We start from the raw sequence: 12,066 nt of genomic DNA, 5'->3' as shown, positions 1-12,066 counted from the left end.
TGGATTACTATATACATCAATATAGCCTTCAGTTTTCAGGGAAGAGGCAAATGGTCTGTTTACTATTGCGGCAAAAGTGAGACAGAAGCTATTGGTATTAGTGGAAATGGTGAACAGGTTTCTAATCACCTAAATAATGCAAAATGTGCACAGAGTTGTAACCCTGAGCAGCTTGATTATATACCGGTGACTTCATTAACTATTACATGTGTGGAAAGCCTTCCCTTAAATTTATTTTGTGCTCTCTTTTGCAAAACCCATGGGCTTAATGGGATGCCCTTGACTTTACCTCCAAGTAAACTTGTGTGTGTTTGTGCATGTATAAATACTTTTGTGGCCTTTCTGCGAGTATAAATACTTTTGTGGCCCTTCTGCGTGTATAAATACTTTTGTGGCCCTTAGCACACCAACTCTTTTAAAAGCAAAACTGTCTTCCAAACTAAGGTGCTAAAAGGTAAGGGGGGAGGCTGCCATCCTACACTTGGTTACCCACACATAAATCCCCTCCATAGCATTGGGAAGAAAATCAGTCACCATAAACTGTGAGCAGGATTTCAGCCAGACCAGAATTCAAGCTGCCAGAGGAATTGGGTTTCGGATGCAAAGGCAATCCAAATTTTAAAAGGAATAAATCTCCCAAGCCTGCTCCTCTTTCTTTCTCTCTCTCTCTTAGCAAGAAAGAATGTCGAAGTGAAGATAAAAATTGCTTTGGTAGCTATTTGTCACCTCTCTTGGCAAAGGGAGGCTTTTTCAAAAAATGCCTGATGGAAAGCTGCCTGTTTGGGAATTTATCCAGAGGAGAAATGGGTTTGGCACACAGTCACATTCTTGACAGCTGACATTTTGAACATTAAATAAGAACGCACTGATTCCATTAAATTAATTTTGATGAAGATGTACGAAAGGCAGCCTAGGGTAGAATAGTTAGAAGCAGGCTGTTTTCAGACTCCCATAACAGCTTATATTCCTTCCTCCTCTCCACCACCTCTCCATCTCTCTCTCTCTCTCTGTTTCCCCTCAATTTGCCCATGTCAGAAATATAAAGCTCGGTTTAATTAGCATACATAATAGCACCCCTTTGATTAACAATGTGGTACCTTTGGGTTCCTCTTGGAAATAGTAAGTGAATAAATCACTCTTCAGAGCAAGAAGGAAGGAAGGAAGGAAGGAATCCCTGTTTTGACCTAGATGTGGGTTGCTGAGCTCTTAGGGTTTATTTATCCCTAGCAGTTTTTTATTTGTAATTTAAATTTTGCAAAGTTGAAATTCCTAAGACAGTGCAAACGATTGGTCCAATATTATAATTGCTCCAATACAAATAAAATAACTATATTATTAAATATAGCTATGATATTTGTATTGGACCATTAAAGGGATTCTTTTTTTAAAAGAGGTATCGAAATTTCCCAGCTAGTTAAAATTGGCTGGTCCCATTGCAAGTCACAGTTAAAGGGACGGGATTTCCATTGTTAGCGCCTCGGGGTCCAAATGCTTCGGTTCGGGTGCTTTGCTCCTGTTTAAGGACTCCTCCCTCCCGCCGCCTTCCCCACCTTCTTCCAAGAAGGGTTTGTTGTCTTGGCAGGAGCAGAATGAAAAAGCAGTGATTTCTCATCCCGTGCCCTTGCATTAATAGTCTCTAGAAACGCTATAAAGCCCTGGTTAATGTCCGAGACACATTGTTAAGTGTTTAAAATGTGGCCGTTACACACAATGCACGCCGGCGTAGTTTAAGTTGCTCCAGAATTGACCATTATCTTTTATAGTTAAGAATCAAGTGCACATTATTAGTTTTACTCCACTGGCTTTGACGAGGCGAGTTGATGTTGGCTGGGCTTGGCCTTCTTGTTAGTGATTGAAGGAAGCCCTTCCTAAACCCGATCCAAAGCCAAGCCCAGCCTATCAGTCAATGTGAAGCCGCCTTCCTTGTCCTCCTCCTCCTCTTCTTCTTACCATTGACCTCGCCAGGCTTTGGATCAAACCCTGAGTGCCTTGACCATCAAAGCCAGGCGCGTTGCTCCTATAAATGCAACAATAAAAAGGAAGCCTGAATGTAGGAATGGCCTCTCCCTTGTTGCCCTATGCATTGGCTCGAAGGAACCGCGGGGGGCCCATAAAAGCAATCCCTTGAGGCCAGAGGTATTTATTTCGCATCGCAAACGCCTCCGAGGAAAGAGAGGTTTAAAACTTGTTTTTGGAGCCCTGGGCTTCACTGGCAGTTTCCATCCCACCCTTTCCCCTCCTCCTCCTCCTCCTCCTCCTCCTCCTCTTCCTCCAAGTTTCTTCTGAATCTTAAGATCTGAGCTAAAGCCTTCTTAGATTGGATCAAAGGTCCAACAGATCTCTCCACCTGGATTTCAGCAAAATGTCGCCCGAAAGTGGACAAGCTGGATGCCAAGCCACCCTTTGTGTGTTTAGATGCCTTCAAGCTGCCTGTCAATTTGTGGTGACCATGAATTTCACAGGGTTTTCTTAGGCAAGGAATACTCAGAGGTGGTTTTTCCAGTTCTTTCCTCGGAAATACAGCCTATAGCACCCTGTATCCATTGGTGGTCCACCATCCAAGTGCTAATCAGGTTTGACCCTGCTTAAGCTTCCAAGATCAGGCAGGATCTGGTGCTTTTATAATATTTAAGGGTTGGGTAGCCGGCCCTATAGTCACAATGTTCACTCATGTTAGTCAAAATATTCGCGCATGTTTGTGTGCGTTAATATGGCGAACACAGGGCCGACTGCAAGGGATGGTTGGTCCTTGTTATGTATGTTTTTGTGTCTCTCTGTGTGTCTGTCTCCTTTGATACACGCATTCCTGCCTCCGGCTCCCTCCTTTTCCAGTTCCCTGCTGCTTTCTTTTGAAGGCCTTTCCAGAGAGATCTATACATTCGCAATCATCCTATTTAGCTTGGGGAGGATTTCATAGGCTTTGGGGGAATTTTTTCGCCTCACTTTCTTCTCTTCAGCCTAAGAGTCTTTTCCCCTAGCAAGGTAGACTGTTCCTAGTGGTGGTGCTTGCTGCTTTCTTTAATTTTGGTTTGTTCTTATAAATGAAAAATAAACACCCAGCAGCAGTTTGGCTCTACCTGATTCGTGTCCTGGCAGGCCGCTGGGGCTATGAGTCTGGCTTGTGGGCGGAGGTCCCCATTTCATTATATTGAAATCTGTATTTATCACGCTAAGCCCGCTGATAATAGGTTTTCTACTCCCTGGCTCATAAAAAGGGCTCCTTATATGGTATTCATTTTCGTGGAAGTGATATGGCCCTCGAAGGAATCTGATAAGAGCTTGTTCTCCACACATTAACACATTGTAAGGTAAGGCGAGCTGAGGAAGTGCAAACAGTGTTACCATAGAGTGGGGAGAGAGGAGGGCCGAGTAGGATTTCCAGAAGCTGCCGAAGGTTAGCTTCCATCTGGTTGACTTCCATGGCTAAATTCTGGAGGGCCCAGACGAAGAACAAACCTTGGAGTCCAAACCCAAGTGGGAAAAGAGGCAGAAGGCGGGGACGTTGTATGTGCCTGTCTGTGTCTAGGATGGGGGTGAGGTCGAGAGACCCCTTGTCTTTCTATAAAGGTTTGATGGGGGCCCTGCCAAGTTTCAACCACCTCTTTCAGCCTTTTTACCTTCCAACGGCGGAGGAAACTCCGGAAGGCGCCTCTGTTTTGATAAGCCTGGGAAGGAGGTGGGGGAAATCCCAGTTTTGCCCTCTTCGCCTCCTGTACACCTTAAAAAAAGGACAGGCTAGGGGTCGTCTTTCCTCCTCAGAAGCAAACAAAGAATCGAGCCCCACCAAGCCACCTGAGGCATGGCAGACTAGTACTTTTGCAACTGCTTGCAGTGTGAGAGGTTGGCATTTGAGCCTCCTTCTTCTTGCATCAGTCTTTTCCTAGGGTAAGGAAGCCAAGGGTCAGCCCTGGCTCAGGAGGGGGCATATGTCTGAAAGGGACCCTCTCTACTCGGTAAGGCTTGGGCAGAAGCGAAGCCGCTGCCTCGTTTCGCCTCCCCGATTTCCTTGGCATTCTTCGAGCCTTTGAGGGCTTTATGGACGAGGACGTGGGTGCCAAAACGGAACCGAGCGGGAGATTTACGGCACAATATTGGATTGTTCAAAAGAATATTCTTACTCGCTTGGGAACAGAGACAGGCGATCATTTAAGTCTTACCAGCTGGGGAGGCTTGGAACAGGAGTTGCTAAACATGAATTAGCAAGACTTTTTTTTTATAAAAAAGCTAAACAACATTTATGTTATTACTTTTTTTTTAATGAACAATTCCAAAAGGCACCATTATCGTTCCAGATCCAACTCATCTGATTTCCAGACGACCTTTGCCAAAAATAGGAGGGAAGCGGGAGCCCTTCTTTCTCGTCTCCATTCTGCCATCTCTCTCTCTCTCTCTCTCTCTCTGTCCATCTAAAGGGTCTCCCTCTCTGTCTGAATGATACCTACCGTCTCAGCCGCAATTGCATTTTGACTGTAGTGTCTAAGCAGTTCTTTCTCATCTTTTTCGGGTGGTAAGAGATTGCCGGTGATATTGAAGGAATCAATTGAAAATATTTCAAAACAACCTGCAGGGTACACTTTCCAGGCAATAGCGTGGGGAAAGACGGCAATCACGCCCGGTTCAGAGCCTTCTTTTTTTCTTCCCTCCTTTTCATTTAATAAGCATTAAATTAGTATTTTATGTTTGAGACAGATAGGGAAGGCTCAGTAAGCGCACAATGGGAGATCGCTTTCTTAGGGATGCTTTTTCTGCGGCACTAGAGGGGCTTATTTCACGACGGTCTTTGGACTAAGAAAGAGGGGTCTCTTCTAAGGCTGAAATCGCAGAGATTTACCTGGAAGAAAGAAACCCCTCTTCCCACTTTGGGAATAAAAACATGCATGGGGCTGGCATACCAAGCGAGCCCCAGGCATGAGGATTATCTTCATTACAGTAGTTGACATCTTGAGGAGCCATTGGCTAACTTTATGATGTCCGTAAACCTTGGTTGCTAGTGAGAAGGTCAGGTTTGGTTTAGAACTTCCCAGTGGCCCATGATAACATAATCACCACTCTATCATCATCGTAACATTAAAGTAGCTAGGCAAATAAATATTCCACAGCCTTGCCCCGTAAATACCCCGGGCTTGGCTGCATTATTAATATCATCTCAACCAAGGGCTGTACAATGAGATCCCGTGAAAGGGGTTAGTGAGGTTGGGGGGATACGCTGCGGGGGGGCGGACGGGGATGGTGAAAGTTTCGCTTACATATCCCTTTATGATCTAAACACTTCATAACCATCCTGTTCCTTTGCCGTTTTCTATTAACGCATATGCTAATAGAAGCTTGCTAAATTATGGCTGACATTAAAACATACACACACACACAGGCAAATGGTTTTCTGTTGTGTCTCCCCCCAAACACACACCATCGGTGTGCACCACATGCCTGAGTTGCCCTCCCCTCTTTGCAGACAGACAAATGCAACAATGTGAGAGAACATTGATTCTACTCATACATCTATATCTATCTATATCTATATATATATACAGGAAATTCAGAAGTGGACCGGGGAACAACTCAATGCCTACGAAACCAAACTGGGAGGGGTTGTTAGCGAGGGCTGGGTTTCCATTGGCTGCACGCACTCGCCGTGGCGCTGGGGGTATCTCTAATCATATTCAGCATGTTTTGCACAAGAAATGTCAGCCAGAAAGGGCTATCTGCTCTCCTCGCCAAATTATTCCGCGACAATGGCATGCTCCGACAGCCCCGCTGCAAACTCCTTCTTGGTGGACTCCTTGATCAGCTCGGCCTCAAGCAGAGGGGAAGGAGGAGGAAGTGGCGGCGGAGCTGGAGGGGGTGATGGAGGAGGGGGAGGCGGCGGTGGAGTTGGAGGAGGCGGCGGCAGTGGAGTCGGAGGAGGCGGCGGCAGTGGAGGCAACGGAGGCTACTATCCCAACAACGGTGGAGTCTACCTGCCACAGACCTCCGAACTGTCCTATGGGTTGCAAAGCTATGGACTTTTCCCCGTCCTGGGAAAACGCAATGAAGGTCCTTCTCCAAGCATGGTCCCGGCTTCCCACACTTACATGTCAGGGATGGAAGTCTGGCTAGATGCCCCGAGGTCCTGCCGCCTGGAAGAGCCAGAAAGCCCACAGGCCACTTCCTGCTCCTTCGCTCCCAGCATCAAAGAGGAGAGCTCCTACTGCCTCTATGACTCGGACAAGGGCCCCAAAGAGGCAACGGCCACCGACTTGTCGACCTTCCCAAGGCTAAGCTCAGAGGTCTGCTCCATGAATAACGTGACCTCCGGGGTGCCCGTCCCAGGCTACTTCCGCTTGTCCCAAGCCTATGGCACTGCCAAGAGCAGCACCACCACCACTTCCTCTTCCTCCTCCACCTCCAGCAGCAGCTACAACAGTCACCATCATCACCACCACCAACACCAGCACCACCACCATGCGGTGCAAATGGTTGCCGCTTCCCAGTTCGCCCCACAGCCTCCAGGGCGCTTTGAGACTCCCCCAGTTCTGCCTCCAGTGCTGTCAGCCCCGGATCAAGGGCGAAAAGAAGGCGAAGAGCCCTCCCCGCCCAGCACTTTGGCTTGTGTTTCCCAAAGTGGGGAGGAAGAAGCTCAGGCTTCTAGCTCGGCCGCAGAAGAACTCTCCCCGGCTCCTTCAGAGAGCAGCAAGCCCTCCCCTGAGAAAGGAAACTTAGGTGAGCAAAAATCAATGCAGAAAATGCACACTCTCCAAACAGAAAGGGAGGTGCGGTGTGTGTGTTTTATGTATATATGTATGTAGGGAGGGAAGGGGTGCCCCTCTGACCAGCTAAGAGGAGTAATCCACCTCCAGCCTGCAAAGAGGGTGTTTTAAGTTGACCTAAGCCACCATTCCTATTTGGGCCTCTGGAGTGTAGTAAAAATTGTTGTTGTGGTTGTTGAAGGCCACCCTTCGGAGTCTATAATCCTAAAAGCACTGGCTTTGGGCAAATGCTGAAAGTGCAAAGACAGGATTTTTAAAAAGAGGGAGAGAGATAGAAAGGAAAGGAGGATGAGAGGAAAGTGATGGAGAAGCTTCTGAAGAGATAACATAGATATTTGTAAAGCGTCCAAAGTAAGCATGAGGCCAGCGCCAATAAATAAACCCATTAACAGGCTAAGTTCTAGTTTACGATCCTGGATGCCTTAAAAACGGGCGGGAGGGGGGCAGCTAGGTTGAAATTCTCCTTCTCTAGAGTACTATCAATTTGAGACTGCCGGTTGCACGGAGGACGTTCTTCGATGCTTAACGAGGCTACTACTGTGAGGATTCCAACCTAAGGGACAACCGACCGGGTGCAAAGGACACTACAGAGTCCTTGATCCGGAACCATTCATTTCCAATACCCTTTCTTTCTGGAGAACTTTCGGTGTTGCCACCCTTAATTGAAAACAAATCAGAACTAGCAGAAGGTTGTGGGGCTTTTACGTAGTTCTGGGGATTTAGTGAAATGTTGCCTATGTACATACTATATATTGGTGGTTCAAAAAGAATGGCGCAGAAATAAAATTGTTTTAGTTTGGTTTTGCACTATTCTTTTTGAATCACCCTGTACATACATGAGAATATTAGCACAACACACAGGGATTTTCCCTGTCCTTACATTGTGTCTACACACGCTTGTTATCTCTACCCATCTATCTGTTCAGTGTATGTACATGTATATTTAGACACAAGAAGTGTATGTATGCATTTTAAGACACGCATCTCTGTGTTATTCTGTGACTGTGTGTTTATGTGTGTGTCTACCACCACATCGCTAAATACCCGAACTGCTTAAATGGGGAGAGAAACAGAGACACAGGCCGATTCTATGGACGTTTACTTGTCCCATTGTATGAAACGAGTTTGCCTTCCAAGTAGGTCGTGTTTACGGGGTTGCAGCTTCAGCTTACAGATTTGGGCAGAAGCACTCACAGAAGGAGGAGAGCAAGTCTAAATGTAGTATTTCATTTTGTTCAAATGAACTACATGGAATTTAGTTGTTATTCTTTTTAAAGTCAAGTCATCTTGGCTTTTTACTTGAAACACGCGTCTCGAGAATAAAAGGCCCCATTGGAGCCTTGCGGAGGCACTTGGGGACGCCACTGCCAAAGGCACGGGTGTGTATCGGTGTCAACTGCAACACCGGGTAGCTCTTTCAGACGAGCAGAAGGAAACAAAAGCCTGTAGTAAACTGAGAACCTCTTCCCCTCCCGTGCTTTGTGGAGAGTAGAGCTGGAAAGAGAGCCTGAGAGGAACCTCAAAGGGAGGAGTTCTGGTGTCCAGATAAGACCCTCTGGGGATACCCAGCTCAGTAGTAAGCATTGAGCTCAACTGGAGGGTCCGGCGCCCCCTTCTTTCCCCGCTGTCACCTGGTAACGACCCCTTTCTTGCTTTCTTAAAACCAGGCAGCTCCAAAGGAGAGAATGCAGCCAACTGGCTAACGGCAAAAAGTGGCAGGAAGAAGCGGTGCCCTTACACCAAGCACCAAACGCTGGAGCTGGAGAAGGAGTTCCTCTTCAATATGTACCTGACTCGTGAGCGTCGCCTAGAGATCAGCCGCTCAGTCCACCTCACAGACAGACAAGTGAAAATCTGGTTTCAGAACCGCAGGATGAAACTCAAGAAAATGAACAGAGAGAACCGGATCCGGGAGCTCACAGCCAACTTCAATTTCTCCTGATGAACCCTACAGGCGCCTCTTTATGGTCTAAGCAACCAGAACCATCCCCCCCATCCCACCACCAGAGCCCCAACCCACTCTACTCCACCTCACCTACCCAGGGCAGGGTTTAGCTGCTAGCACCTCCATGGATTTGAACCTTTCCATCACATTCCTAGCCTCTTCATTGCCTGCTGGTAATTGAATTTTTATTTTTTGTTTTTGTTTTGTCGGGATAAAGCCATAACGGTGCACACACACACACACACACACACACACACACCAAGCCATGCCTCCTCTCCCGCTGCCTTCCTTTTACGCCCTCGACTCCGGTGCTGAGAAATAGGATTTTGCAGAACCCAAGATGTCTATTGTTCCGCCGCACCACCTTTTAGAAAAGTGAGCCAAATCTAGTTGAAGGCATATTTCATCGCCCTTTTTCTTTCACATTCATACACACACAAACATTGGTGTCGGAGGTGTACCGCAGACTGAGTTACATGTCTTTTCAGCCATTTCGATTTGGCCACAACGCTGCTTAATACGGATCCTTCTGGTTTGGGTTTGGGTTCATTTTGCTTTTCTTCGAGTCCTCTTTTGCGCAAAAATACCCCTTTCCCTCAAAACTGCGCAAAGGACGTCTGGTTCTCACAAGGGGTCAAGACTGTGAGTGTCATTTGTCTGTATGTCGGTGTGTCCCCCCCCTCTCCCCGCAAAATAATATCACAATTTTCAATGTTTCCTAAAGGAAGGGAGGTGGCCGTGGTGGATTAAAATATCTTTCTCCTCCCCTTTTCAAAAAATAGGAAAGGTTTTGTGCTCAAATCATTACAGTTTCCGGCTCTAAGGAAATACTTAATGCTAGGTTTTTGCTTTGGGTACGTTTGGGTTGCCGCTAGTTATGCTTCTCAAGCACATTGTTAAACAAACAAACAAACAAACAAACAAACAACCCCCCCTGTTTTTGGAGGGAAAAAATAATAATAGTAACTGTTGCCCAGTACATCCAAAGGGGAAAGTCTGTTATTCTGTGTATATTGCCCATCAGAATGGTTTCCTGATTGTATGAAAGAGAGAGAAAATGATGTATTTCTTTGATACTGTGAAGTTACATGCATTGCAAAGGTCAAGCGTGTGGTGCAAAGAGAAGAAAGAATAATAATAATAATCTATGAATACAGATGTGTATAAATTTCTATTAATATTAATATTAATAATATTATTATTATTAAATTGCCTATACGGCTGGAAGCAAAGCATTCTATGTCATTATCCGAAATGTTAGTTCTCGTTCTTGGGCCTGTTCTTACTTTCCAAACGAATAAATTAAAATGGTTAAAGTCGCTGTGCGTGGTGGAGCTGAAAAGAAAACACAACACAACATAGGTGCTGTTTATATTTCCTTAGAAGAATAAAAGACATGGAATGAAACTCTCTCTCTCTCTCTCTCCCCCACCTCCACCTTCTTCCTTTTTCTTTTTAAACTTCGTTTTGTGACTTGTTTATTCTCAGGTTCCTACTTTTAGATCTCCAAGAACTTTTACAACAGGGGGGATAGTTTGGCCCGAGCCCCCTGCAATTACTTTAGGAATCTATTTAAATATTACCTAGACGGTCGTAATTTGTCTGGGCCGAATAGCAATGGTGCTCTAAGGTTTGTCGGCTTTTGTTCAGTTTTATGACTTTGCTAGTATATCTGGATTGTTGCTGCTTTAGACAAGGAGGGTCAGTTGAATGAGAAGCTGACCGGGCAGAGGAAGCCTGGAGCTATTTCTTTGTATGTAACAGATAACATGTGTTGGGGTGTGTGTTTAATTTTTTTTAATATAGATATAGATATAGATATATATTTCTAACCTACTGCTTTAGAGGTTGAGGTGGTGAGCTATTCTTTCCCAGCGGCAAAGGGGCACCTTGAGGGCTCAAAAGCAATCTGAAAAAGGTGAGCACGTGGGATTTGGATCTGAAGCCAGTTCTCCTTGTCCATTTTTGGACCCCCCCCCCTCCCTTTCTTTCGCCATGTTTGTTCCTCTTCTACCTGGCTGCAAAGGGGATGTGTTTAAGCAGAAACCTGGTGGCCTTTACGCATGACATCCTTGCATGTTATCAAAGGGGTGTGTGTGTGAATCCAGACAAAGGCAAATGCCTTGGGGAGGAGATATGTTGATGGTAAAGGGGGGGGGGGCAGTGTTGATAATCCAAATGGCCACTATTAGCCTTTTTCTTTTTTTCTTTCTTTTTTCCCCCCAGACCAGAAATAGACTTTGAACCCGAGCATCTTCATAGTCTTTCTGCTTTTGACCCTTCACCACCCAAGGCCTATTTTTCCTCACTCTCTCTTTTTGTTTCATCCTAAATTAAGATCCACCATCACTATTATTATTATTATTATTATTATTATTATTATTATTATTATTATTCCTGGGCCCGTTTACCCATAGCACGTTTCTACTGAAACCAAGAGAACAAGGGCATTTGAAAACAAAGGGATGGGGTGAGATGGCGACTGCGGCGGGCGAGGGAGAGGGGGAGACCAAGGAGAATGGGGGAGTGTTTGTGTATTTATCTTTTTAATCTCTATTTTTTGGTTTTTTTGGTTGGGTTTTTCCCTCTCCCCACCCCTCCTGGAGGGACCCCTTGGCTTGTGGAAAGCGGCTATGGGGAGTCCTCTTAATGAGGAGCTTGCTTTGAGAACTGGTCGGTGATTTAGGTAGTTTCATGTTGTTGGGGCTGTAGCTCTCTCTCTCTCTACAGCACGAAACTGCCTTCATTACTTCAGTTTATAATCATCAGCCGGGTCTAATCATAAAGCGCGCCAGAGGGTTAATGGTCATAATCCCGCCTCGCAACACTGAAGAAATGGGGGGGGGGGGGGGGGGGGGGGGGAGAAGAAGGGAGCCCCACAATCGCTCTCTTGGAGGGATGTCAAGGTCCAGCGCCATTGCTTTTACTTCTGCAGGGAGAGGGGGGGTAAGAGAGGGAATGAATCCCCCCAGTGTTTTCTAATCTGTCTTTAAATTAAAATTACCTATAAAGTGAAGGCAAAGAATCTTAAAGAAAGGAAGGGAAGGGACCTTAAGGAAGTTAGCTGGGATCCGCTGCGGTTGTATTTAGGAAGGGAAGTTAGCCAGGATGCATTGAGGTTGCATGCAGGAAAATAAACCTGCCAGGATCCACTGAGGTTGTATTTTGGAGGAGAAGTCAGCCAGGATCTATTGGGGTTGTATTTAGGAAAAGAAGTTAGCCGGGATCCACTGAGGTTGCGTATAGGAAGGGAAGTTAGCTAGGATCCACTGAGGTTGCATTTAGGAAAGAGGGTTAGCCAGGATCTATTGAAGCTTGATTTTTCCACACAGATTTCCTTCAAGGTCAGGAGCACTTTCCAGGATGGGAATTATC

General features: G+C 45.9%; 1 protein-coding gene across 1 annotated transcript; it reads left to right on the top strand.

Annotated features, from left to right (window-relative positions):
* The first annotated feature begins 5,732 nt into the window (after nucleotides 1-5,732).
* On the top strand, nucleotides 5,733-11,123 carry HOXA10 (homeobox A10). Its single transcript, XM_042472127.1, has 2 exons — nucleotides 5,733-6,699; nucleotides 8,414-11,123. Exons 1-2 carry the CDS (start codon nucleotides 5,733-5,735, stop codon nucleotides 8,686-8,688), a joined length of 1,242 nt encoding a protein of 413 aa, XP_042328061.1. The 3' UTR covers nucleotides 8,689-11,123.
* The last annotated feature ends 943 nt before the right edge of the window (nucleotides 11,124-12,066 follow it).

This window comes from Sceloporus undulatus, chromosome 6 (assembly GCF_019175285.1).
Source record: "Sceloporus undulatus isolate JIND9_A2432 ecotype Alabama chromosome 6, SceUnd_v1.1, whole genome shotgun sequence".
Taxonomy (NCBI): Eukaryota; Metazoa; Chordata; class Lepidosauria; order Squamata; family Phrynosomatidae; genus Sceloporus; species Sceloporus undulatus.
The sequence above is the reverse complement of the archived record's forward strand: the minus strand, read 5'-3'. Positions and strand labels throughout refer to the sequence as shown.

Coding starts and splice junctions, on each gene's coding strand:
- HOXA10 (XM_042472127.1), top strand. CDS start 5,733: ATGGCATGCTCCGACAGCCCCGCTGCAAACTCCTTCTTGGTGGACTCC. Junction 6,700..8,413: donor CCCTGAGAAAGGAAACTTAG/GTGAGCAAAAAT, acceptor TCTTAAAACCAG/GCAGCTCCAAAGGAGAGAAT.